The sequence below is a fragment of the Mirounga angustirostris genome, unplaced genomic scaffold (genome assembly GCF_029215605.1).
Source record: "Mirounga angustirostris isolate CCGP_5_RB_7025 unplaced genomic scaffold, mMirAng1.0.hap1 SCAF_14, whole genome shotgun sequence".
NCBI classification, from domain to species: domain Eukaryota; kingdom Metazoa; phylum Chordata; class Mammalia; order Carnivora; family Phocidae; genus Mirounga; species Mirounga angustirostris.
Window position 1 is genome coordinate 21,255,931 of NW_026991722.1, and position 26,827 is coordinate 21,282,757.

Below are 26,827 nucleotides of genomic sequence, written 5' to 3' on the forward strand. Positions count from 1 at the left end.
TGTGGACATTGCTGCTATAAACATCGGGGTGCACATACCCTTTCAGATCCCTACTTTTGTATCTTTGGGGTAAATACCCAGTAGTGCAATTGCTGGATCATATGGTAGCTCTATTTTCAACTTTTTGAGGAACCTCCATACTGTTTTCCAGAGTGGCTGCACCAGCTTGCATTCCCACCAACAGTGTAGGAGGGTTCCCCTTTCTCCACATCCCCGCCAACATCTGTCGTTTCCTGACTTGTTAATTTTAGCCATTCTGACTGGTGTGAGGTGGTATCTCATTGAGGTTTTGATTTGGATTTCCCTGATGCTGAGTGATATTGAGCACTTTTTCATGTGTCTGTTGGCCCTTTGGATGTCTTCTTTGGAAAAATGTCTGTTCATGTCTTCTGCCCATTTCTTGATCCGATTCTTTGTTCTTTGGGTGTTGAGTTTGATGAGTTCTTTATAGATTTTGGATACTAGCCCTTTATCTGATATGTCATTTGCAAATATCTTCTCCCATTCTGTCAGTTGTCTTTTGGTTTTGTTGACTATTTCCTTTGCTGTGCAAAAGCTTTTTATCTTGATGAGGTCCCAATAGTTCATTTTTGCCCTTGCTTCCCTTGCCTTTGGCGATGTTTCTAGGAAGAAGTTGCTTCGGCTGATGTCGAAGAGGTTGCTGCCTGTTTTCTCCTTTAGGATTTTGATGGGCTCCTATCTCACATTGAGGTCTTTCAACCATTTGGAGTCTATTTTTGTGTGTGGTGTAAGGAAATGGTCCGGTTTCATTCTTCTGCATGTGGCTATCCAATTTTCCCAACACCATTTGTTGAAGAGACTGTCTTTTTTCCATTGGACATTCTCTCCTGCTTTGTCAAAGATTAGTTGACCATAGAGTTGAGGGTCCATTTCTGGGCTCTCTATTCTGTTCCATTGATCTATGTGTCTGTTTTTGTGCCAGTACCATACTGTCTTGATGATGACAGCTTTGTAATAGAGCTGGAAGTCCGGAATTGTGATGCCGCATTTAAAAAGAGTCTTTCTCAGATCTGGTTTGATCTTTTGAATTTTTTGGAAAACATATTGTTTACATACTTTAAGTGTTACATGTTTGAGATTTAAAGTTTCATGACTTGTATCTTTATCAATATAAAATTATTCATCCATTTCATGCATGTTTGTGTGTATATGTATTTGTGTATGCACTGCCTATACATGTATGTGTATGTTGATGTATATGTATGTGTGTGCATGTATGTATATGTCTTGTGCATATATACATGTGTGTACATGTGTATGCCTGGGCCTGTGTGTATACATGTGTGCACGTATGTATGTCTTTGTGTGTATGTGTGCAAGTGTACACATATGTGTGTATATACTGTATGCCTGTATCATGTCTGTATGCATGTATGTATATATGTCTTGTGTATGTACATATAGGCGTGTATTTCTGTGTATGTGTGTATGTATGCATGTGCATATGTATGCATGTGTATATTTATGTATTGTTATCATCACCCTGGAATCCTATCAGTTTTTATCCTGTTAATTCTCTGACCAACTTTCATTTCTCCAATATTTTTTCCTTTGTTTTGAAAATACATAGTTTCATTTTGTTTTTAACAGGATCTGAAAGCCTCTCCCTTTTACGAAGGGAGGTTAATTCAGTTTCATTCAATTTTAGAATTTCTCTCATCTAAAAGTGTTTTCCATTTTTCCTTTCTAATAACTTTATTTTCTAAACTTTGCTTATAACATGATATTTATTTCTATTTTTCCAATAATTTAGAAAAATACATATTTTAAAAATATTTTTTGAAAAGCAATTCTTGGGTGGATATGCAATTTGCCATGGTGTTTGTCTCCCATCAAATCATCAACAATTTTGGGCCTTAGCTTATTTCTTTAGGTATCTATTAGGTAAGACTATCATTGTAGAACATATCTCTGATTCCTGATAAAATGAAGCTTTTATTAAATGTTCAGACTTTGTGAAATTCCAGATTTTTGAGCCTCTCATTTCTATATAACATTATTTTTCCCTTTCCTTGACCCACTTTTCTATTTCAAGCTTAGTACTTATTGTTTTCATACCTTTTGGCCTCAAAACCTTTGGCTAATATGAAACTAAAATAAAACACAAACTGATTGGTTTATATTATTTTATGCAAACTTCTATTTTGATACAAGCATACTGTTGGCCCTTGAACAATGTGGGTTTGTACTGCACAGGTCCACTTATACACAGATTTTTTTCCCAATAAATACAGTACTGTCAATGTATTTTCTCTTCCTTATGATTTTCTCAAAAACATTTTCTTTCCTCTAGCTTACTTTATTGTAAGAATACAGTACATAATATAAAAAAGTACAAAATATGTGTTCACTGTTTATGTTATTGGTAAGTCTTACAGTCAGAAGTAGGCTGTTGGTAGGTAAGTTTTGGAGAACCAAAAGTTACGTGTGAATTTTCACCTGTGTGGGGGACAGTGCTTCTAACCCTGGCATTGTTCAAGGGTCCGCTGTACTTGGTCAATTACTCAAATGACACCAAAACGTTTTTGTTTTTTTTTTTTCCTGGAAACTGTACTAGTTTCCGACTCCTGCTATCCTTAGTGGTTTAAATTAGCACAAGTTTAGAGGCTTACAACAACACAAATTTTTTACATCACATTTCTGGAAGTTAGAACTCCAATATCATTCTCAGAGAGCTAATAATACACATGTCAGCAGGTGCATGTTCCTTCTTGAGATTCTAGGAAAGATGCGGTTTCTTGCCTTTTCCAACTTCTAGAGATTGCCCACCTTCCTTGGCTCCTGGCCTCACATCACTCCAACTTCTGCTTCTGTTGTCACACACACCTCTGTCACTCTTCCTGCCCCCCTGTTAGAATGGCCCCAGTGAGTACACTGGGCCCACCTGGATAATCCCCTATTCTCCTTTGCCATGTAAAGTAACAGACTCACAGATTCCAGGGATTAGGACATGGACATTTTGGGGAGGGAAGCTATGCTTCAGCCTACCATAACTCACACATATGGTTCACCAGCCTTTCTTCCATCTTTCCTTCCATTTTCCTCTCCTTCTAGCTTTCTTCTTCTCTTCTTCAATTTCTTCCAATTAGCCAAAAACTTGTTTTTCTCATTTCTCATTCTTCTGCCCAGAGATTTTCCACTTTTCATACTCTAGTTTTTGAATGAGGAGGACAATTTTAATAGGTAGTATTCTTTCTTTCAGGGTGGTCTCATTGATGTGGGAAAAAAAGGCAAAAGAAAAATTAAATTGCCTTACTACCTACAGCCCTCTGACAAGTCCTTGACACAGGCAGAGTGACATTCCTCTAGGAACTCAGCTGCCTCGATGTTAATACTTTGCTAAGGGCGAAAGTCATCTCAGCCCAACCCCCAGGATCCTGTAAGTCTATGTTAACATATAAAAATTCCTTTGGAAATTTCCTTTATATCTACTCCCCAAGATATATGTGGGCAATCATCCCCAAGCATATGACCCACTGATATACATCTGAGGGTCTCATGACTGGGTTTTTACTAAACAGTAATAAATGATCTTTTCCTAACAATAGTTGGTCCCCTCAAAGTTCTGGAAACCTTGCTTCCAAAATTCCTTAGAGACTTATGCTATCCCTAACCCCCTCCCAAACTTGAAAGTATATAATGGGCCACTCCTCATGACCCCAGTGCAGCTCTTTCTGCCCACGGGTCCTTGTCCCCCTGCTTTAATAAAACCACCTTTTTGCATGGAAGACGTTTCAAGAATTCTTTCTTAGCTGTCGGCTCTGAACCCCAACATCTTACCTACATCATCATCATTTTGGATGTTATTATTATTCAGAAAATAAGCTTTTACGGGTTCCTTCTCAGCCATGTTCTTGGTGAATACCATGTATCATGCAGGTTCCAAAACACAGGAATTTCTTTGTGGTTGACTTTCAAGTGAAGTAAATTTGCAGCTATTCCATTTTACCCTTACTCAATCAGGCTAATAAGACTAATTATCTCTTTCCTGAGGACAGGAAATTAGAGCCTGCTCCTAGGGTCACAGCTTTTGCTACATCACCGAGTTGCATTTTCAGGAGTCTCTCTGCATTGCTAATTTTTGCTGGCCGAGCTCCTCCATTTTAGGGTAGAAGTTTATTTTAAATTATATCACTATTGATGACGTATCACAATTTCTACCTGTTCACTTCAAAATTAGGGGGTAAAAAAGCAGCACAAACTGATCCCCAAGCTCAACTTCCTGGAGGATACCTTGCTGATCTTCATCACAAATTCTCTCATATCCTTATGCAAGACATTTACATAAGAACTTTGGGGGAATTCTAATGATCTTGTTTTTTTTAAGTTGAAATTTTGAGGCACAAAATAAATACTTTAAAACTTTCCAGCTGTTGGTAACAACAAGCAAACATGCTTTCAGGGAGCCCTGAACAAACAGTGAGGTTTGGCTCTGTAATTACTTTAACAAAACATCCTAATTAAAAGGGCAATCCATAAGGAATTGGGGTATTTCTCGAAGGTACTGCTGATCTTCACACTGCTCAAGCCAAGCAAAGAATGCAAGAGGAACTATAAAAGTCACAAAGAGGGGATTGCTTTTAACTATCTGCACTTCCCACTGCATCTCCTTAGTGACTTGCAGGGCTCATTACCACTCTAATGAGTAGATCACTCCCTTGGAGTTCACCAGGAGACTCAAAAGCAAGAGGGAAAAGTTATGCAACACAATGCACCTAGGGAGGGCAAACACTGCAGTTCCCTCCCAAAAGAGGTTTCTCTGGCTACTGCAAAGAATGCCTCCCATTAGAGTTGGTTTTCAAAATGGCTGCTTCCCCCTTAGCTATAATTTCAGGCAAATCAAAGCAATTCTATATGGAAATTTCTGACTTTAGGACTCAAAACTTTCTTACATTAGCCATGAAAGCTTTGGGAGAAGTCACTTATATCTTATGATTTAAACATGAGTAAGTTAAAATGAGATGACTATTTAAAGAAACCCCCCTTAACTTAAATATATATATATATATATATATATATATATATATATATATATTCACATTTATGTATTTATATATGGAAATAGAACAAGCTATCAGGCTGTGTGTTCTCTGGAGCTACTCACAACCACTTCTGAGATTGTCCATTTGTTCAAACATTGGTTCCTATCAAGGGTAACACTTTTTAATATTTGAATTGTGCATTCAAAGTAAGAAAAACAGGAGGAAAGAAGAGAAATTGAAATCAGTCTAGAGGAGTATCTCAGTGAAAAGAGGTTATGGGTCAATAAATTTAAAAGGCCTTAAGACCAAATATGTGTGATCTTATTAATTTCTTAAAGCCAATAAAACACTTTGTTTTACAAAGTTAGTATAACATATCTTTCCCACACTCATATAATTATATGCCCTAAAATGGCTGTTTCCACGTTTTAAGAGTGAACAGTTTCAGGGCACGTGGGTGGAGCAGTCATTTCCGACTCTTGGTTTTGGCTCAGGTTGTGATCTCAGGCTCCTGAGATCAAGCCCCAGGTCAGGCTCTGTGCTCAGGGCAGAGTCTGTTTGAGACTCTCTCTTCCTCTCCGTCTGCTCCTCCCACTCATGCTCTCTCACACTCTTTCTCTCAAATAAGTAAATCTTTTTTTTTTTTTAAAAAGAGTGAACAATTTCAAGTCATAATCCATAACAGTATTATGTACAAAAAGCATCAACTCCATTAGTTTTCTTCTATTAATTTTTTATTTACCTTTTTAGATTGCTAATGTGTACATTATGGACAAGGACAAGAGCTGCCTCAACAATTAAAATCCAAATAAAGAAGTGAAAGAAAAAGAGGCATTATTTGAAATATGTTGAAATGTGTTAAGATAATCAACTGGCAAATGAGTAACACTTGGATGAGTGAGGGCACATTTTAAACTAATCGTGGCAGAAATAATTTTCCCAAAGGCATTCTTTTTGAAGAATATTTACTATGCTGTCCCATGCACCCTTCCTTGTAACCTTAGTCAACCTCTTTTTCCTGAAGTTTTTAGTTCAAGTACTGTTTGTTTTCATGAAGTCTTTTCAATTAGGACAGCCATTCTCTGTTTATCTCTCAAGAGAACTGTTCCTACTATCTCTTTCATGTTTGTACTCCCCATGATTGGGCACACTATGGGTTCTTAATTATATTTCATAATAACTGCATCAATACTCAAGAAAGAAAAAAGTAACCAAGAAGGATGCATGCAGAAGAGGGACATTATTATGCCAAGAGTATAGAAACTTTCAAACAAATCTAATTAAGCAACATTTATTAAGACTTTATTCATGAATACAGCATAGAGATTCTTGATTAAAATAGATGTATGGATTGGATTATATTAAGATTGCATGGATATGAAAAGCACACAGTTAAATAGAAAGTTTGTGCCATCCCAGGGGCTGTGATTTGACATTTTGGTTCCAATAGACTGTGAGTCATTAGGAGTGAGGAGAAAGAGCTCATAAGTCAAGTGGAGAACCCCATTCATCCTGGATATTTTATAGAACCTTTGGAACCTCTGCTCCATTTATTTTCACTCCTTCCAGTAAGAGATATAGTCCCTTAGGTTTGGGTAAATGATATGACCTCATTTCTTAGAATCTTTTGACTTGAATCACTATCTTTTATTGTCACTGGGTCAGTTCTAAGGGATTCGTGGAGGCTTTGCTCCGATAATCTTGGACTCACAAAACTTGGTCCTGAGTTTCAGATCCACAATTACTAGCTTAGTGACTTGATTAAGTTAGTTAAATTTTCTTAGCTTAATTTATTTTCCTTAAAAGTAAGTCTAATAATATACGCCTTGTAAAGGTAAGTGAGAGGATAAAGGACAAGTGTATGAACTTTAAAAGTTATTTCTTAAATAAATAGAAAAATAAGGTATTTGTGTAGCTTATCCTGTCTTTATTCTTTAAATAAGACAGCACACATCCTCATGACTTTAGACCCAGGCCACCCTGATCTTGTTAATACTTCCACCACCAATTGGGCTATAGCTTCAGGATGTCTATTCTTGCTATTCTGCCTGGAGGGCTCGTGCCTGACCTATTCACATGGCTGCCTCCCTCACTGCCTTAAGGTCTGTGCTGATATTTTACCCAATCAGAGAGATCTTCTCAACACCCTACATGAAACAGTTCTCCCTAATCTTTCTATTCCCTCTATGATGCTTTATTTTTCTTCATAGCATTTATCACTATCCATCTCTATCTCAATAAAATTTATACTCCTTGAGAGTAGGGACCGTGTTTATTCCTTTACCCCTGGTACCTAAAATAATGCCTATTATATATAGACCTTCAAAAAGAAATATATGTTGGATAAATAAATACATGAATGTTCCCTAATCTATTAGTGAAGGATATAAGCTTTATGAAGTGTGACTTTGTGTAGCTCTGCAACTTTTCGATTTATAATGCCTAAGACAAGTTAAATAACATCTTCTAAGCCCCAAGTTACTTTTACATAAAATCTGACATTACCTCTAAGGTTGTCCTGAGATGGCCCATGATTGTCTAATCTAATACAATTGTTTATGCTTCAACCAGGGTAATCTCTTCAAAATGCAAATATAATTAAGTCGCTATTTAAAAAAAAATCCTTTAATGACTTGCTTAGATAAAGCACATTATTGCTTCAATGACATTCTTAGAACAAAGTTCAAAATCCTTAATTTGGTCTTGCCAGATTTAGAATCTGCTATCTTACAACCCGCAACACATGTCATCTATGTGTTTCAGTCTCGATGGTCTTTTTTTCAGGTCTTGAATAATGTCATGGTCTGTCTTGACTTCAGACCTGCATTCACCTTGCCCTCCACATTTCCTCCCTCAGTCTGTAATGTATGCTTTTGCATAGCAAACTCCTGTTCATCCTTCTAGTCTTGGTTTAAATGCAAACCTTCTACATGTCTGTTTGCCTATCAATCTATCTATTCATTCTATGTTGATAGATCAGATACGACCAATATTCAACCAGGTTTGAACTAGGAAATGGCAATTTCCTATGACTTCACCTGGAATGTCTGTATTTCTTTGCTATGTTCTAAGCTCCACAAGAGAGGGTCATGCCTTTTATCTACTATTATACTCTCAGAGTTAAGCACAGTGACCAAGCCTTACTAGCTTTCCTATAAATATTCTTTAATGTGCCAGTAGGAATTACCATTACTGTGGAAATGGCATTTGTTGCTTGTTTCCCTGCCACGTTAATTATTTTGTAAAATGGAATCTACGACTATATGAAAATCATGAGCAATGGTGAATTACTTAGGGAAGCAAAAGATCAAGAAGGAGAAAAATGAGAAGGAGGAGCTCAAAGAAGAAGGGAGGACAAACCAGAGAAGGGACACTGCAACTACTGGGACAAGAATAAAAATGAGGGAAGGAGAGAGAGCAAAAAGGAGAGGAAAAGGAAGGGACATAGCATTTTCACCTTGCAGTAACTTGGAGGCCTTCAGGTCTACTAGGGAAGGAATAAGAGGCTTTCATTGTCTTTAGACAGTCATCTGGTGCCTCACATCTTCAATACATGTGTGTTTATTCTTTTAGGCACTTTTCCTTGGTCCCAGTTTTAATCACTTTGCTTGAAGTTTACCGATCACAACAAACTTCTTCTTCAAGTACCTTCTATTTATTTCTGCTTTATTACTTAGACTTTTTCCTGTCACTTCTATTGCCCATTTCTCTTGAATTTTATTTTCTTATTAGTCATGATGTTTCTATTACAAAAGCTATTCTCCTCTGCTAATTTTGAAGGTTTTGCTTATATTTAAATAACTGATATGTGACTTTTATACAAATCTCAGTATCTCATCCACAAATGTCTCAAGACAACTATCAATTAAGTAAATAAGGCAGATTGTGCATTACATGGAAAAAAAAGATGAAATGTCAAATATTAATGACTATATCACAAGCAAGCAAAAAATATATATTGCTTTGTGGCAGAAGCAACATAAAAGAGCAAGAGAAGCTATGTAAAGTAATTATATTTCATGATTATTTTCAGAAATTGTAGCAGTTCCTGTGAAGAAAATTTTAAGGTTGGTTATTCAATAAGATAAATTTTAAAAATATTATTTCAAATTATCTTGGAAAAGTAACTTATGAAGACTGTAATTAATGCATAATTTTATGTGGCATTGTTGAAGAATCTACTGAGGATTTTGTATTTTGTTTTGTTTTGTTTTGCATGGAAGGATATAGGAGGAATAAATATCCCCAGTACTGGAATTCATCAACTTCTATTAAGGGAGTCTTTGAAGGTGAAGTAACAAAGAAGATAGAAATCAGAGCGATAGTGATTGGAGATAGGTCTTACCATCCAGATCATTCTCAGGAGTCTCTGCTGTGTACCAGTTGGAAGGTGGTCCAGTGCCATTAACTGTCATGGCTGACACTTGGAAACTGTACTGACTTCCTTTCTCCAGTCCTATGAGAGAATTTTCCATAAAGCGGGGGAAAAAGTTACTGACCAACAAGTATTTCTAGCTGGGTTTCAAAAGTTTTAGTAAAATTTTAACAACAGTATAAACACTTTACATAGTTTGTGAATGTTGTGGTAATTATTATTATTTTGGCCAAAAGGGCAGAAGTATTATGGCAAGATCAAATTATTTTTCATATAGTCTCATTTATTTCTTTCTAGTTTATAAAATTGTATCCCTGAAAACAGCTTCTGGGCAGATGCAGAATATAAAATATGAACGATGAAGAAATAATCAAAAATAGCAAGGTTCATTTTTTCTCACAGTCTGCCTGTGAATCAAGAGGCCCACCTATAAATCAAGAGCAGTCATTCTAAAAATTTATGTCTCCGTCATTTATTCAAGGTCAGTGATTATGTTTTCTTTGGGCCAAGAAAAAGAATCCAAAGTCACTGCACTTAAGCAGAAAATAGTAGGCTTTTTGTGTTTCAAAACCATCGCAAAGCATACTTTGTTTTGCATCACCTTCCATACTAGAAGCATGAAGAAAGTCTATTTCCATGATAGCTTGGACATAAAATATTGTACACAGTGATGACATCAGGGCTTAGTTTAGAGAGCACAGCGAACACAGGTTGATGAGAAATGGCCCACGTATCACTAGCGTGATATGTATATATTTTTACCTAAATAACATTCCTTTTAACTAAATCTCAAAGCAGTTCATTACCATGACAGATTATGGTAAAACAAATGACACTTGTTAAAAAACTATGTGACTTTTTTGAGCCATTGAGGACTTGGCTTAACCCAACAAGTCCTTAAACCTCAAGGAGTTGAACAATCTTAATAAAGCTAAAGTGGCATAAATATTTGGTAACGAGAAAAATTCATAAAGAAAATGAAGTATTAGAAAAATGATGCTTATCATGTACAAAGTTACATATTTGTGGATTTTTTTGCAGAGGCTGATGAGTAAATCTTGGTCCTAAGGGGAATTTTAACTTATTATTAATTGGAGATAATGTTTTAAGTGATGGTTAGAATGGACTTGTTAATGTCCAGGGCAGTTACCTTCAATAAATTGTACTATTAGAGAAGACAATTTGATAAACCCACCCACACAAAAGTATCTATGACACAAAATGCTATCTTCTCAAGAGGCTTCTAATTTTGTAAGATAGACTAAAGCTCCATGAAGAAATAGACTGAGAATGGTTAACACTGCTGTTGTTTTTGTTATTGCTGGTATTTTATTTGTATATCCATAGATCCCACTACACTGCCTGACACATGGAAGGCACACACAAAAAGAATGCTTTAGTGGATCTTTTAGTGAAAGATCTTTTAGTGAAAGATCCACTAAAGCATTGCTCAACACACATGAAAATATGAGGTTAAAATACAATAACCAACATCATCAGGTAAGCTGGTAATCACTTTGATTTGTCCCTTAGTTCACATGACATTGATCTTAATTTGTTGACATTTTGCACCCTTTCCTAGGCACCACAGTTGATTACTGAGGCACAGGGATCATAGAACTCTTCCAGAAAATTAAAAATAAGGAGAGAATTCTGGGAAGAAATGCTTACCTAATCATTCTAACTCATGACTTTCATAGTGGTCTTATCTGACATAGTTTTAGACCATCAAGAATATTCTTCTGTATTAAGTAAAAATTTAACTTTATTTTTCTTTGAAATGGATGGACAATTGTGCTAATACCATCTCCAACAATGACTGGGAATACCATCTGTGTTGGTCAGTCTTATGTGTCAACTTGGCTAGACTAAAGTCCCCACTTTTCAAACACTAATCTAGGTGATGCTGTGAAGGTATTTTATAGATGTGTCTAAAGTCCATATTCAGTTGATTTTAAGTTAGGGATATTTCCTAGATAATGGGGGGGGGGGGTGGCTGCCGATTCAACCTGGTGAAAGGTCATAAGAGCAGAAGTAAGACTTCCCTGACGAAGAAATTTCACCTGCAGACAGCAACTTCAGCTCGAGTTTCGGCCTGCTTTTCCTAATAGCCTGCCCTATAGATTTTGGAATCACCTAGCCAGCTGTCACAATCAATTAAGCCAATTTCTTGTAAAAAATGTCTTAGTACACATCACCACAGGTTCTGTTTCTCTGGTTGAACACTGACTGACATACCATCTTATCACATGCAATATTTGACATATAAATGGAAATTTTTTTGAACGCCCTATATTCTGTTCCGTTCACTTGACTTTAAATCAAGTAACTTCTTGTGGGCAGAATCTATCAACTTTTAGTAGGAATGTATTAAAACATCTCAGTAGAAAGTAGATATGAGTAGTAAAAATATCTCACTAGAAAGGAGAAAGATTTCTCCTAATTTTGCCAGATTTTTATTTATATACATTGTGTTGAGGATCTGCGAGTATCCCTAATTTGGTTTTGAATAACACAAAAACCTATTAACAGTTTGGAGTGAAATTATGAGGCAATTTAGAGACCATCCATCAAGTATTTCCCCAGTGGAGTCTTGCCTGATCAGCCTCACCTACTGGTCAGAATATCCCTTCCAACCAGGGAAGAGGAGCTGTTGATACATCCTCTCTGACATCTGTAGTGAAGGTTTAACATGATGTATACATTACTGTCTAGGTCACTCTGAAAATCCTGCCAAATTTCCTTAACTATTATATTTTAGTTTAAATTTTTTTATTTTGCGTTTTATTCTAGAATATAACTGTATAATCTCTCTCCCAAGAAACACCTATAAATTCTAGATTAGGTATAAAAAATTAAATATATACACATAATCCTAATATCAGAAGAGATGTTAATGTTTATTCAGATGGCCTATCTAGTGCTATTTAGATGTATATCTAACAAAGTGATCTTGTAAATAAAACAGGAATACCTTTGGAATGAGAAATTCACCAAGGAAGGACACCTACTCAACTCTTTTCCTTGTTAGAGAAGTTCTTCCTTAGATTGCACTGAATCTGCTTTACTATAGTATTGTCTACAGATAAAGCCTAGTTTTATACAGCAGGGGTAAAAGAAAACTAAATTTCTCTCTTAAAATATCTTTACCCAAGTCTTCTGAATCTACGTTCTGCCTTCTGAAACCTGTACCTGTGGAATTAAACCTATGACACTCTTCTATGTCTAGAGAAGTGTAGGATGCAGTGATAAGTAGAACCAGACATTCTGGATATCACCTTCAGAATTCTAGGTTGCAAATGTTCCTGCTTCTTTGTTGTGAGGGGTATTTGCCTGGGCAAGTTTTAGATGTACTGAAAGCTCTTTTAACCTCAATTTCCCCTATAAAGTAATTAGGTAATAATAACTGTTTTTCCATCTTATAATATTCTTTTGAGAATCAAATGACAAACTGCTTTTAAAATAATTTATATAATTAAGCATTTAATAGATATAAAGATAAGATTTGCAAATTATTTTCTGACTTGATTTTCACATACTCTACAATTTTGCCACACAATACATTATTACTCTCAGTCTAGAGATAAGGATAATAAGGTGCAGAGAAATTAAGCAAGGTTACTATGTGGAGCTTTAATCACAACCTGGACTGCTCTTGGGTGAAGACTCTTGGTTCTGTCCTGTTTCCTGTTGGGGCCCCAGGAACATTCTCTTCGGAGACCTACTTGGCCAAGGCTGGGACTTAAGAGGGACGTCAGTAGCAAACATAAAGTCCTGTGCAAATATGCAAGGAATTTTTGTCTAAAATGGTTACATCCAGAACTGAAAAACGAACAGGCAGGCAGGAAAGAATCCATGATTCTGTAATTTTAACAATGGATCAACCTAAGAGTTCAATAAAACTTAAAATTCAGAGTAGAGTTAAGTTTTTCTCTCACTTAGAAAAAATGTTGCCATTTGAAAGAGGAGGTATCTTCAAAAGTTGTAACAACAAATCACCATGAACAAGCAATTTTTTGAGCCCTAAACCTGATAGCTGATATATAAAGATCTTTCAAAACAGTATCTATCTATCTATCTATCTATCTATCTATCTATCTATCTACCTACCTATCTATCATCTATCTATCCATCTATCCATCCATTCATTCATTCACGGAAGGGGGGTAAAGGGAAACCTGTTTGGAATCAAAAGCTTTTTTGTGTGTGTATTTCTAAAAATTGTTTTCTGGGATGTGTCTCCTGTGTTGGGCCAGTAGAAAATTTTTTAAATTTTTTAAAGAAATAGGTAGAAAAGCTTTGAATTAATTTCTTCTAGAGTTATGCAGCTCCTTTAGCTGCAAAGCTAATATTCAATTTTTATTATCCAACAGATACCCTTTTCAATTGTGCATTATTCCACTTTATTTATTCCACTTTGTGTGTTCCTTTATACACACAAAATCACACATTCATTGTCTGTGGTTGGCAACACATTACTCACAACTTAAGAGCTAGGAGTATAGGTTTTCAATTCAGGCAAAATTAGTTTTACTCCACAGCTCATGAGGTATATTACCTTGAAAAGCTTACTTATCCTCCTTCCTTGCTTAAGTGTTCTCATTAATAAAATGGGAATATATACATAAAAAATTGTTACAAAGACTAAATTTGAAAAAAATATATAAAGTGTTTTTTCCTGTAGAGGTTTTTCAGCTTTGTCAAGGTATACTTAATACACCAAAAATTGGACATATTTAATGTATACATTTTGAGGAGTTCGGACATATGCATACATCCATGAGACCACCACCACAATCAAGGTAATAAACATATCCACCACTTCCAAAAGATTTCTCGTGTCCTTTTTTTTTTTTTGTAATGGTAGAAACGCTTAGCATGGGATCTACTTTCTTAACACTGTTTAAGTGCACAATACAGTATTGTTGTTTAGCAGATCTCTAGGATTTATTCATGATATATAACTGTCACTTTATACCCATGGAACAACTCCCCATTTCACCCTTCCCATCTCTTGTGGCAACCACCATTCTATTCTCTTCTTTCATGAGTTTGACTATTTTATTTATTTTCATTTTTATTTTTTAAAGATTTTATTTATTCATTTGACAGAGAGAGAGAGCATAAACAGGCAGAGTGGCAGGCAGAAGGAGAGGGAGAAGCAGGCTCCGCACTGAGCAAGGAGCCCGACATGGGGCTCGATCCCACCTGGGATCACGACCTGAGCCGAAGGCAGTTGCATAACCAACTGAGCCACCCAGGCGCCCCAAGTTTGACTATTTTAGATAGATCATATAAAATGAATCATGCAGTATTTGTCCTTCTGTGACTGACTTATTTAGCATAATGTCTTCCAGGTCCATTTATGTTGTTGCAAATGGCAGGCTTTCCTTATTTTTTTAAGACTGAATAATATTCCATTGTGTATCTATTTTTATTACATTTTCTTTATCCATTTGTCTGTCAGTGGACATTTGAATTATTTGTCTATGTTGGCTGTTGTGAATAGTGCTACAATGAACATGTGAGTGCAGATGCCTCTTCTGGATCCTGATTTTAATTCTTTTGGATATGTTCCCAGGTGCAGAATAGCTGAATCATATGGCAGTTCTATTTTTAATTTTTTAAAGAAACTCCATACTGTTTTCAACATAGTAGCTGTTGTCAAAGTTCATGTTGTTATTATTATTGTTGTAAATGTTAAAATTAGTTTTAATACCAATGATCTTTTACAGATTCATATGATAGCCAGAGTCATTCACAATACAAAGAGCTAAAGATGACAATATTGTGTAGTACAAGGAGTACATAAGTAGGAGTTGAAATGCCTACAATCTAGTTGGTAGATCTTAGCAATGTCGTTCTTCAGATCTCAGTTACCTCTTCTGCAAAACAAGGGCTGTGCATGAGATGAATGGTGTGTTTCCCACTCTGTTTGTCAGGGACTATAGGTCAATCTCAGTGTGTATGTGTGTATGTGGGGGTGGGCATATGTGTGTGTATGCTTATGCATGTGTGTGTGCATGCTTGTGCATGTGTGTTTTCTAGCTGCTTCTAAGTATAATTTGGTGTAAGTAGCAAAGCTTTTCTTAGCTGTAAAAAAATGTACTGTTGAAAGCAGATTGTCTTCTGCCTGTTTCTATCCCCAATACTAAATGCCTTCAAGCTCTGTAATTCTGTTCTATTTCTAATTTTATAGGACTTATGGTAAGAGATGGTGCATTATTCAAATATAATTTCCCTTTATTCCCCTAATGTCAACCTTGTTATAAAATTCTATGCTATTGTTTCATTTTTCAGTCCATAAAATACCAATGCATGTTTATCATTATGTTTATTCTATATTGGCCATGAAACACAAGAAAACTCTTAAATTCAATTCAAAATAACCTTCTCTGAAGAGCACTCAAAAATTAAAAACACACTTTAAAATTTAGTTGACATGGGATTCCACAATGAAACTGATAGCAGTGACTTAAAGTCCTTGTTATAACTGAATTACTTTGTTATTGCAGATGCCTCATTATCCTAGTAAAAAACACACACAACAAAAAACACCTGTCTAACAGAAAGATTGTAAAAAAAAATGTTTTAGTCTCTACACCTGAATATTTATATCATCTAAATAAAGCACTCTGGCATTTCCAATGTTCTAACAGACAAATCAATATATCCACATATCTTAAAGGTATTGGAAACATGGGGTCAAATTCTGTACATTCTAAAGTACTACAGATTCATACAGAAAATCAATTACTTCTGCAAACTAGGAATTGCATAAATTACTAAATATGTCTTGGGGACAAGTCAAAACCACAGCCAATCTACCAGTGTGTAGTACTTTCTGGTTCCTTGATGCTTTGTAGCACTTGAAGATATTCCCACAACATCTAGAAATGCAACAGGCATTACCGAAGTTGGGTCACACATCAGGGGAGAGCAAGGCAGAGGCTCAGCAAAACATGTTTTTAATGTTTTAAGGATATGAGACTATTCTCTGAAGACATCTATTTCTTCATTTTCAAATTAAAAATGGAGTCTGTGTGACTTTTATAATAAATATCATGTAAAAACTTATAAACGTAACTGCCCAGATTGTTTGTTTTCCCAAACTCACTTTATAATTATTGAAATGAAGAAGGAACAGTTACAAATAAAGGATTCAAATTTGGAGTCCAGATTCGTACGAATCTATGAAAGATGGGAGTGGGCATTTGTGAGTTATTCCAATAACAAGCTAAGTAATTCATCCTATTTCTTTGCTTTTGGCCAGAATGGTATTAAACTAGAGTGGTAATGGGTTATATCTCATGCTAATTAAAAGCTCTAATTGTCCCATATATTTTAGATGAATTAAAATATAGGACTGAGGGCGCCTGGGTGGCTCAGTTGGTTAAGCGACTGCCTTCGGCTCAGGTCATGATCCCGGGGTCCTGGGATCGAGTCCCGCATCGGGCTCCCTGCTCTGCGGGGAGCCTGCTTCTCCCTCTCCCACTCCCCCTGCTTGTGTTCCCTCTCTCGCTGTGTCTCTCTCTGTCAAATAAATAAATAAAATCTTTAAAAAAAAATAAAAAAAATAAAAATAAAATATAGGACTGAATTACTTATTTTTGAATAAAGTTTATTAGAGACTATAATTAAAAATGATTGTCCTTCAGAGGAAAAATAAAGGAGTCTTTAGAGAGTTGAATAGTGTCTACCTCAAAACTCGTGTATACCTGGAACTTCAGAATGTGACCTTACTTGGAAGTAGCATTTTTATAAATATAATTAGTTAAGGATCTTGAGATGAAACCATCCTAGATTTAGAGTGGGGTCTAGCCAATGACTGGTATCCTTATGCAGAGATAGGAGAGGCATATCTGTAAGCCAAGTAATGACAAGGATTGCCAGCAACCACCAGAGGTTAGGAGAGAAACATGGATGAGTTTTCTCTCAGAACCTCCAGAAGGAACCATCCCTGCTGACACTTTTATTTCAGACTTTTGGCTTTTTTTTTTTTTTTTTAAGTGATTTCACTTTCTGTAGAGTAAAGGTCCTAAATGTTTGTATATTTAGGTAAATTTTGATAATCTTTGTTTGATAATACTGAGTTGAATGTATTAAATTCCATTTGCCATATATATCATAAATACTAAACAGTCATATCAGCAGTTTTTTTGGCCGTGTGGCTACTATTCTTTATTTTCTGGACTGTTCACCATTTAGCTGTTCAGTGGGCATAGAATTGGCTTTACTGGGAGGAATTTGCAATTTTGATAACCAGAAGTCATAATATGACATTAGAGGCTTGAATTTTTGTTTTTCACTTTATATATACAATTTTAAAATACATATTTTACTGTTGTTACAAATGTAAGTAACAATCAGTATCAATATTTTGGTATGCATATATTACTCTAAATATTTTTCTACAAATTCATATTTTTTATTTATAAATATGGACTCACACATTAATGTTGATTTGAAGTTTAGTTATTCATGTAACAATATTTTAAAAATATTTAATATGTAATTTAGTATTTTTACATTGTATCATTTCAATAGATATACAGTATTCCATGATATGAATTTTGACAAAATTTTTTAGGTAACTGCCTATATTTGGATACTTGAGGTCTTTTTTTCTTATAATTTGCTTAAAGTAACAGTGCAGTGAACATGTTTATTGTTAAAAACTTTGCAGAAAATATGGCTGAAGAATTGGAATTCCTAGTAGAAAACTTAGATCATACATCTATGAAGTTCTCTCTCTCTTTCTCTCACTCTCTCTCTCACACACATGTATTTATACCTGTTTATAACACATATCTCCATATTGCTTTCCAGAGAGATTCTAGAATCTTCTGGCCCACAGCAGTATATGAGTATTCATTATTTCTCTTGTATGCTTTCCAGAACAGGGTATTATCATTCATTTATATCTTTATTACTTTAATCAAAAGAAAATGCTAACTCATTTTTCTTTCAATTTGCATTTCTCTACTAATGAGTTTGAACATTTTATCATGCATATTGGCTATTTATAGTTCTATAAATTGAGTATCCTATCCTTAGTTTTTTCAATTGGAACACTCATCCTTTAATTAATTATTGTATAAAAATTTTATTTTATGTTTTTAACCTTTTTCATTTGAGAAGGAAAATAAATTTTAAAAAAAGGTTTCAGGGCTTCAAATGCCAATATCTACTAAAAAATAAGGCATGGTGCTTGCTCCAGGAGCACATATACTAAAACTGGAGTGATACAGAGAAGATTAGCACAGCTCCTATATGAGGATGACTTGCAAATTCATGAAGCATTCCACATTTGTATGATATAGATCAAAATTTTAAGAAAGTAGATCCTAAGAGTTCCCAAAACAAGGAAATTTTTTTCTTTTTCTTTTTATTGTATCTATCTGATATAATGGCTGCTAACTAAACTGACAGGGGCAGTCATTTCACAATAAACAAAATTCAAACCATTACGTTGTATACCTTAAACTTACACAGTGACATAAAAGTGGGGGGAAAAGTCTTGGATATAATTATCCTTAGAGGCTCTTCTTCTAGTCTAATATGATATCTTAGGAATTATACTAAAAACTTTTCAGCAAGATTTTTTTCAATCTTGGTGCTTTCTTTCAAAAGAAACTACATGTTGTACTAAGTATCCCATTGAGCCCATATGCCTCACCTCGAATCCAGTTATCGTTACCTTCTTCCCATAATTTCATCAGGAAAAAAGACATAGGATCTTGGCTTTTCTTAAGCTTTTTAAATGATGTGGTAGAGTGCCATAACTTCTGCTGATAGGCAATAATATCTGCCTAAGAGATTTTATCCAGGTATAAAACAAGTAATGTGATTTTTGACAACCTACCTTGGAAGCATTCTCACCATTATGCTAAAATTGTATTGGCATAAAAGAAAAAAAAAAAAAAAAACATGAGGGGAAAAAAAACAGGTTTTGACCAAGTCTCAGAGTGTGGGCTAAACAAGTAGCTTAAAATGTGTGTTGTGTGTGTGTGTACATGCTATGATTTCAAATGGAAATTTACTGAGTATGTGGTATAGACAAAGGAGTAAATAAGGAGTTACTTTCTTCTCTTCTCATTCACAGTGATAATTTTCTTACTAGCTGTAAGTTATGAGTTTGAGTTTGTATATTTTCCTGGACCCAGTTTATGTTCCATTCCAGATTTCTCAACTTCACCCACCAGTTCTTATCATGAGCCACTGCTATATGATTTGCTTTCCAAGTTCCTGGCAATAGTTCATGCTCTTGTTAGAGCTATAAAGCCCTCTTGAGTGCTGTTGCTACCTTAGACTAAGCAACCACCATATAAAGTATTTACAGACAAGGAGAGAATTCCGTGTTTGCATACTCACTGTGTGCTCTGACTTCTCAGGTGCTGTTTGGAGATACAGAATAGATAACAGCCTACTGGTGGACTTTGACCAATGACAGGCTTCCTATCCAGCCACTGATTGTGATACATAGTACTTCAGGTGGCCTCTCAGGAGACACCCTGGGGAGGCTGAGCAAACTCTGTGCTTTCTCTAAACTTGTGTCCAGCTCAATGATATGCCACCATCATTGATTTCTCTTCTCCCCTGGTCACTTTCTTTGTTCCCTCACTGGTGCTTTCCTAGGCTTGCACCCCCCAAGAGGCATTACCTTGAAAGCATACCTCAGACTCTGTTTTCTAGGAACCTGGCCTGACATGAATTAAGGGTTCCAATAGTTAAAATAAACACATGATTATTCATTTTATAAAATAAAACACATATTTTCTAAATACTGCACAGAAACTGGGTCCAGCGTTCATAAAGAAGCATGACTTACTATGAGTTCCACCAATATTGCTACAAAAGTGAATTTACTTTTATATTTATGGAAAGTAGAATAATCTGCTTATTTCCCAAACTACCATTCTCCACATTTTCCAACCCCATCCTCACCGCTGGAGATTAGGGGAAGGAGGGATTGAAGTGACTTAAACTTGGAACTATTTGATTAGATGGCTTTTTAAGGTTATTAGTTAAAATGTTAAAAGTTATTTGACAAGAGGAGCTGTTGTTGAATCAGCAATGCTGAGAAGCTAATATGGATAAAAAAAAATCTGATCCATTTATTAAGATGATGATCCAGAAGCAAAATATGTACTGAAAGCATTATAGAGAATATCGAGTTAAAAATGTAAAGGTTATTTTTGTTCAGACCAATAAACGTCACCTGTCAGGAAACAAACAAAAAAAAGGTGTTCCCTTGAAGTGAGAGTATATTTTATTCCTAAAGCATTTAATTCATCAAAACCTTGCAACACTACACCGTGTGAACACTGACCTGTGAAGAGGTACCAGAGGTTGTTGGGCTCCAATGTTTCCATCTCACCCCTGCGGGTCGTCTTTCTGTGTCGAATTTTATAACCGGTAATAAATCCATTTTGTGTGCCTGACGGAGGAGGCAGCCAGCTTACTTTGATACTCTGCAAAATAATCGATGTAAATTAAAACACTGGAGAAAATAAGGACAACAGGATGGGGTAAAAAAATGACCCAAAACTAAGTGCGAATAAAGCAGAGAGGCAGGAAGTGCTAGGGATTACCCCATAGAACCAGATTAAACCCATTCTTACTACCTGACAGTATTCCTCTTTGTATGATTTTGACAAAAATGCACAATTCATTTGATTGATTACATGCATTATCCCCTCTCCTTTGTAAATGCCACTAAAATGATGGTAAAATATTCTAAAGGGTATAAACCTATAAGGAAATAGAGAATAGGAGTCTAATGGATGAGTGATTTTAACAAATATTTAAGAGGTGCAAACTGAGGGAAGTGTGGTGGCTGAGCCAAAGCAGAAAGATGAAACCTAAATTACCCTTTAAGAGATATTAATGAAGCAGAGGAGCAAGATGACGGAGGAGTAGGAGACCTAAATTTCATCTGGTCCCAGGAACTCAGCTAGATAGGGATCAAACCATTCTGAACACCTACAAACTCAACAGGAGACCAAAGAAAAGAATAGCAGCAACTCTCTGAACAGAAAAGCAACCACTTTCTGGAAGGTAGGATGTGTGGAGAAGTGAATCCAAGGCGATATTCGGGAGGATAGATGGCGGGGGAGGGGGCCTCCGATGGCCGCTTCTGGCAAGTGATAGAGCCGCAGAACACAAAATCGGAACTTTTAGAAGTCGGCTCCGCTGAGGGACGTCACTCTGGTGGCTAAGCGGGGGGTGGAACCCTCGTGGGACAGTGTGGTCTCAGGACCTTCAGGGTCACAGAAAGACCCGGGGTGCCTGAGAGCGGCAGAGCTCCCAGGTATCACAGCAGGGAAACCGGCTGCAGAGACAGAGCCGAGGAGTGGGCTCTCAGTTCGGGGTTGCCATAAACCGTGATCCACGGCACAGTCGGGCCACTGCTCCTCCAGCAGGGACCCAACAAGTGGCAGATCCAGGGAGACTCCCCTTCCTCCCCTGGGAGGAGCGGTGTGGGAGCACACTGCAGGGATCTGCTGGGTTTGGAGACTCCACACAGGGTTGGGCGCCAGAGATAGAAACGCTCGGTCACAGGCCAGTGAGCACAGAGTGCGGCCGGAGACCAGGGAGACAGGAGTGATTGACTGCTTTTCTCTGGGGGCTCACTGAGGAGCGGGGCCCCAAGTTCTTGGCTCCTCCAGGGCAGAGACTGGGAGGCCACCATTTTCACTCTCCTCCTCCAAAGCTGAACGGAAAGCTTGCAGGGAACAAAAGCTCCTGAGAGCAAACCCAAGCAGATTACTTAGCCCAGACCCGGCAAGGGCAGGGCAATTCCGCATCCGGCAAAGATATTTGGGAACCATGGCAACAGGCCCCTCCCCCAGAAGATCAGCAAGAACAACCGGCCAAGACCAAGTTTACCGATCAATGAGAACAGCAGAATGTCATCACTAGGGGAATACAGCACATAGAATTCATGGCTTTTTTCCCCTGTGATTCTTTAGTCTTTCAAAGTTAATTTTTTTAATTTTCTTTTTTTTTTGAATTTTTCTCTTTCCCTTTTCCAACCAACATCTTATCAATCCCTTTTTTTAAAAATCCATTTTGTTTTTCATTTTTAGACTCATATTCTATCCCTTCATAGTAGTTAACCATATTTTTGGTATATATTTAAGTTCTCTCTTTAAAATTTTGGGATACAGTTTCTTCTAATAGACCAAAATATACCCTAAATCTCTAGTGTATGGCTTTGTTCTAGTCTCCTGCCTGATCACATTCTCTCCCTTTTTTTTAATTCCTCTTTTTTCTTTTTTCAACCAACTTCTTATCAATTCCTTTTATAAAATCTATTATAACTTTCATCTTTACAGTCATATTCCATCCCTTCATCCTATTTACCCTTATTTTTGTACATACATAAGTTTTTCTTTAAAATTTTGAGAGGCACTTTCTTCTAACAGACCAAAATATGCCCAAAAGCTAGTGTGTGGCACTGATCTATGACCCGGATGATCATATTTGACCATATTCTTTTTTTTTTTTCTTTTTTCTTTCTTTCCCTTTCTTTTCCCCCTGTTTCAGGTCTCTTCTGATTTGTTTAGTGTATATTTTTCTGGGGTCGATGTTACCCTGTTAGCATTTTGTTCTCTCATTCATCTATCCTCTGGACAAAATGACAAGATGGAAAAAATCACTTCAAAAAAAAAAAAAAAAAAGAACAAGAGGCAGTACCGACTGCCAGGGAGCTAATGAACACAGACATTAGTAAGATGTCAGAACTGGAGTTCAGAATGACAATTTTAAAGATACTAGCTGGGCTAGAAAAAAGCATGGAAGATATTAGAGAAACCCTTTCTGGAGAAATGAAAGAACTAAAATCTAACCAAGTCGAAATCAAAAAGGCTATTAATGAGGTGCAATAAAATATGGAGGCTCTAACTGCTAGGATAAATGAGACAGAAGAGAGGATTAGTTATATAGAAGACCAAATGATGGAAAATAAAGAAGCTGAGAAAAAGAGAGATAAACAAATACTGGATCATGAGGGCAGAATTCGAGAGATAAGCGATACCATAAGAAGAAACAATATTAGAATAATTGGGATCCCAGAAGAAGAAGAAAGAGAGAGAGGGGCAGAAGGTATATTGGAGCAAATTATAGCAGAGAACTTCCCTAATTTGGGGAAGGAAACAGACATCAAAATCCAGGAGACACAGAGGACCCACCCCAGAATCAATAAAAATAGGTCAACACCCCAACATCTAATAGTAAAACTTAAGAGTCTCAGAGACAAAGAGAAAATCCTGAAAGCAGCTCGGGAGAAGAGATCTGTAACCTACAATGGTAGAAACATTAGATTGGCAAGAGACCTATCCACAGAGACCTGGCAGGCCAGAAAGGATTGGCATGATATATTCAGAGCACTAAATGAGAAAAATATGCAGCCAAGAATACTATATCCAGCTAGGCTGTCACTGAAAATTGAAGGAGAGATAAAAAGCTTCCAGCACAAACAAAAACTAAAGGAATTGCAAACACAAAACCAGCCCTACAAGAAATCTTGAAAGGGGTCCTCTAAGCAAAGAGAGAGCCTAAAAGCAACATAGACCAGAAAGGAACACAGACAATATACAGTAACAGTCACCTTACAGGCAATACAATGGCACTAAATTCCTATCTTTCAATAGTTACCCTGAATGTAAATGGGCTCAATGCCCCAATCAAAACACACAGGGTATCAGATTGGATAAAAAAAACAAGACTCATTGATATGCTGTCTGCAAGAGACTCATTTTAGACCCAAAGACACCTCCAGATTGAAAGTGAGGGGGTGGAAAACCATTTACCATGCTAATGGACACCAAAAGAAAACTGGGGTGGCAATCCTTATATCAGACAAATTAGATTTTAAACCAAAGACTATATTAAGAGATGAGGAAAGACACTATATCCTACTTAAAGGGTCTATCCAACAAGAAGATCTAACAGTTGTAAATATCTATACCCCTAACATGGGAGCAGCCAGTTATATAAGGCAATTAATAACAAAAGCAAAGAAATACATTGACAACAATACAATAATAGTAGGGGACTTTATCACCCCCACAACTGAAATGGACAGATCATCTAAGCAAAACATCAACAAGTAAATAAAGGCTTTAAATGACACACTGGATCAAAAGGACTTCACAGATATATTCAGAACATTCTATCCCAAAGCAACAGAATACACATTCTTCTCTAGTGCCCATGAAACATTCTCCAGAATAGATCACATCCTAGGTCACAAATCAGGTCTCACCTGGTACCAAAAGACTGGGATCATTCCCTACATATGTTCAGACCACAATGTTTTGAAACTAGCACTCAATCACAAGAGGAAAGTTGGAAAGAACTCAAATACATGGAGGCTAAAGAGCATCCTACTAAAGAATGAATGGGTCTACCAGGAAATTAAAGAAAAATTTAAAAAATTCATGGAAAGAAATGAAAATGAAAACACAACTGTTCAAAATCTTTAGGATGCGGCAAAGGCGGTCCTAAGAGGAGTATATAGCAATACAAGCCTTTCTCAAGAAACAAGAAAGTTCTCAAATACACAACCTAACCCTACACCTAAAGGAGCTGGAGAAAGAACAGCAAATAAAGCCTAAACCCAGCAGGAGAAGAGAAATAATAAAGATCAGAGCAGAAATCAATGAAATAGAAACCAAAAGAACAGTAGAACAGATCAACAAAACTAGGAGCTTGTTCTTTGAAAGAATTAACAAGATTGATAAACCCCTGGACAGACTTATCAAAAAGAAAAGAGAAAGGACCCAAAGAAATAAAATCACGAATGAAAGAGGAGAGATCACAACCAATACCAAAGTACAAACAATTATAAGAACATATTATGAGCAACTCTATGTAGGCAAATTAGATAACCTGGAAGAAATGGATGCATTCCTAGAGATGTATCAACTACCAAAACTGAACCCGGAAGAAATAGAAAACCTGAACAGACCTATAACCACTAAGGAAATTGAAGCAGTCATCAAAAATCTCCCAACAAACAAGAGCCCAGAGCCAGATGGCTTCCCAGGGGAATTCTACCAAACATTTCAAGAATTAATACCTATTCTTCTGAAACTGTTCCAAAAAAAGAAATGGAAGGAAAACTTCCAAACTCGTTTTATGAGGCCACCATTACCTTGATCCCAAACCAGACAAAGACCCCATCAAAAAGGAGAATTACAGACCAATATCCTTGATGAACATGGATGCAAAAATTCTCACCAAAATACTAGCCAATAGGATCCAACAGTACATTAAGAGGATTATTCACCACAACCAAGTGGGATTTATTCCTGGGCTGCAAGGTTGGTCCAACATCCACAAATCAATCAATGAGATACAATACATTAATCAAAGAAAGAACAAGAACCATATGATCCTCTCAATAGATGCAGAAAAAGCATTTGACAAAGTACAGCATCCTTTCTTGATCAAAACTCTTCAGAGTATAGGCATAGAGGGTACATACCTCAACATCATAAAAGCCATCTATGAAGAACCCACAGCAAATATCATTCTCAATGGGGAAACACTGAGAGCTTTCCCCCTAAGGTCAGGAACATGGTAGGGATGTCCACTATCACCACTGCTATTCAACATAGTACTAGAAGTCCTAGCCTCAGCAATCAGACAACAAAAATAAATAAAAGGCATTTGAATGGGCAAAGAAGAAGTCAAACTCTCACTCTTTGCAGATGATATGATACTTTATGTGGAAAACCCAAAAGACCCCACCCCAAAACTGCTAGAACTCATACAGGAATTCAGTGAAGTGGCAGGATATAAAATCAATGCACAGAAATCAGTGGCATTCCTATACACCAACAACAAGACAGAAGAAAGAGAAATTAAGGAGTCGATCCCATTTACAATTGCACCCAAAACCATAAGATACCTAGGAATAAATCTAATCAAAGAGGAAAAGAATCTGTATTCAGAAAACTATAGAATACTCATGAAAGAAATTGAGGGAGACACAAAGAAATGGAAAAACGTTCCATGCTCATGGATTAGAAGAACAAATATTGTGAAGATGTCAAGGTACCTAGAGCAATCTACACATTTAATGCAATCCCTATTAAAATACCATCCACGTTTTTCAAAGAAATGGAACAAATAATCCTAAAATTTGTATGGAACCAGAAAAGACCCCGCATAGCCAGAGGAGTGTTGAAAAAGAAAAGCAAAGCTGGTGGCATCACAATTCCAGACTTTCAGCTCTATTACAAAGCTGTCATCATCAAGACAGTATGGTACTGGCAGAAAAACAGACACATAGATCAATGGAACAGAATAGAGAGCCCAGAAATGGACCCTCAACTCTATGGTCAACTCATCTTTGACAAAGCAGGAAAGAATGTCCAATGGAAAAAGACAGTCTCTTCAACAAATGGTGTTGGGAGAATTGGACAGCCACATGCAG

The 26,827-nt window shown here is 36.5% G+C and overlaps 1 protein-coding gene and 1 non-coding gene across 2 annotated transcripts in view; one reads left to right on the plus strand and one right to left on the minus strand.

Annotated features, from left to right (window-relative positions):
- DCC (DCC netrin 1 receptor) overlaps positions 1 to 26,827 on the minus strand; it is a 775,798-nt gene that overhangs the window by 200,555 nt on the left and 548,416 nt on the right. Inside the window, exons 13-14 of the mRNA XM_064578790.1 lie at positions 20,711 to 20,852; positions 9,349 to 9,459 (exon numbers count right to left, since the gene is read on the minus strand). Of these exons, the coding sequence (XP_064434860.1) occupies positions 9,349 to 9,459; positions 20,711 to 20,852 (253 nt within the window). The remainder of the gene's footprint in view (positions 1 to 9,348; positions 9,460 to 20,710; positions 20,853 to 26,827) is intronic.
- Positions 18,586 to 18,692, plus strand: LOC123853303 (U6 spliceosomal RNA). Its single transcript, XR_006793087.1, has one exon. It is a non-coding gene; the product is annotated as a U6 spliceosomal RNA (small nuclear RNA).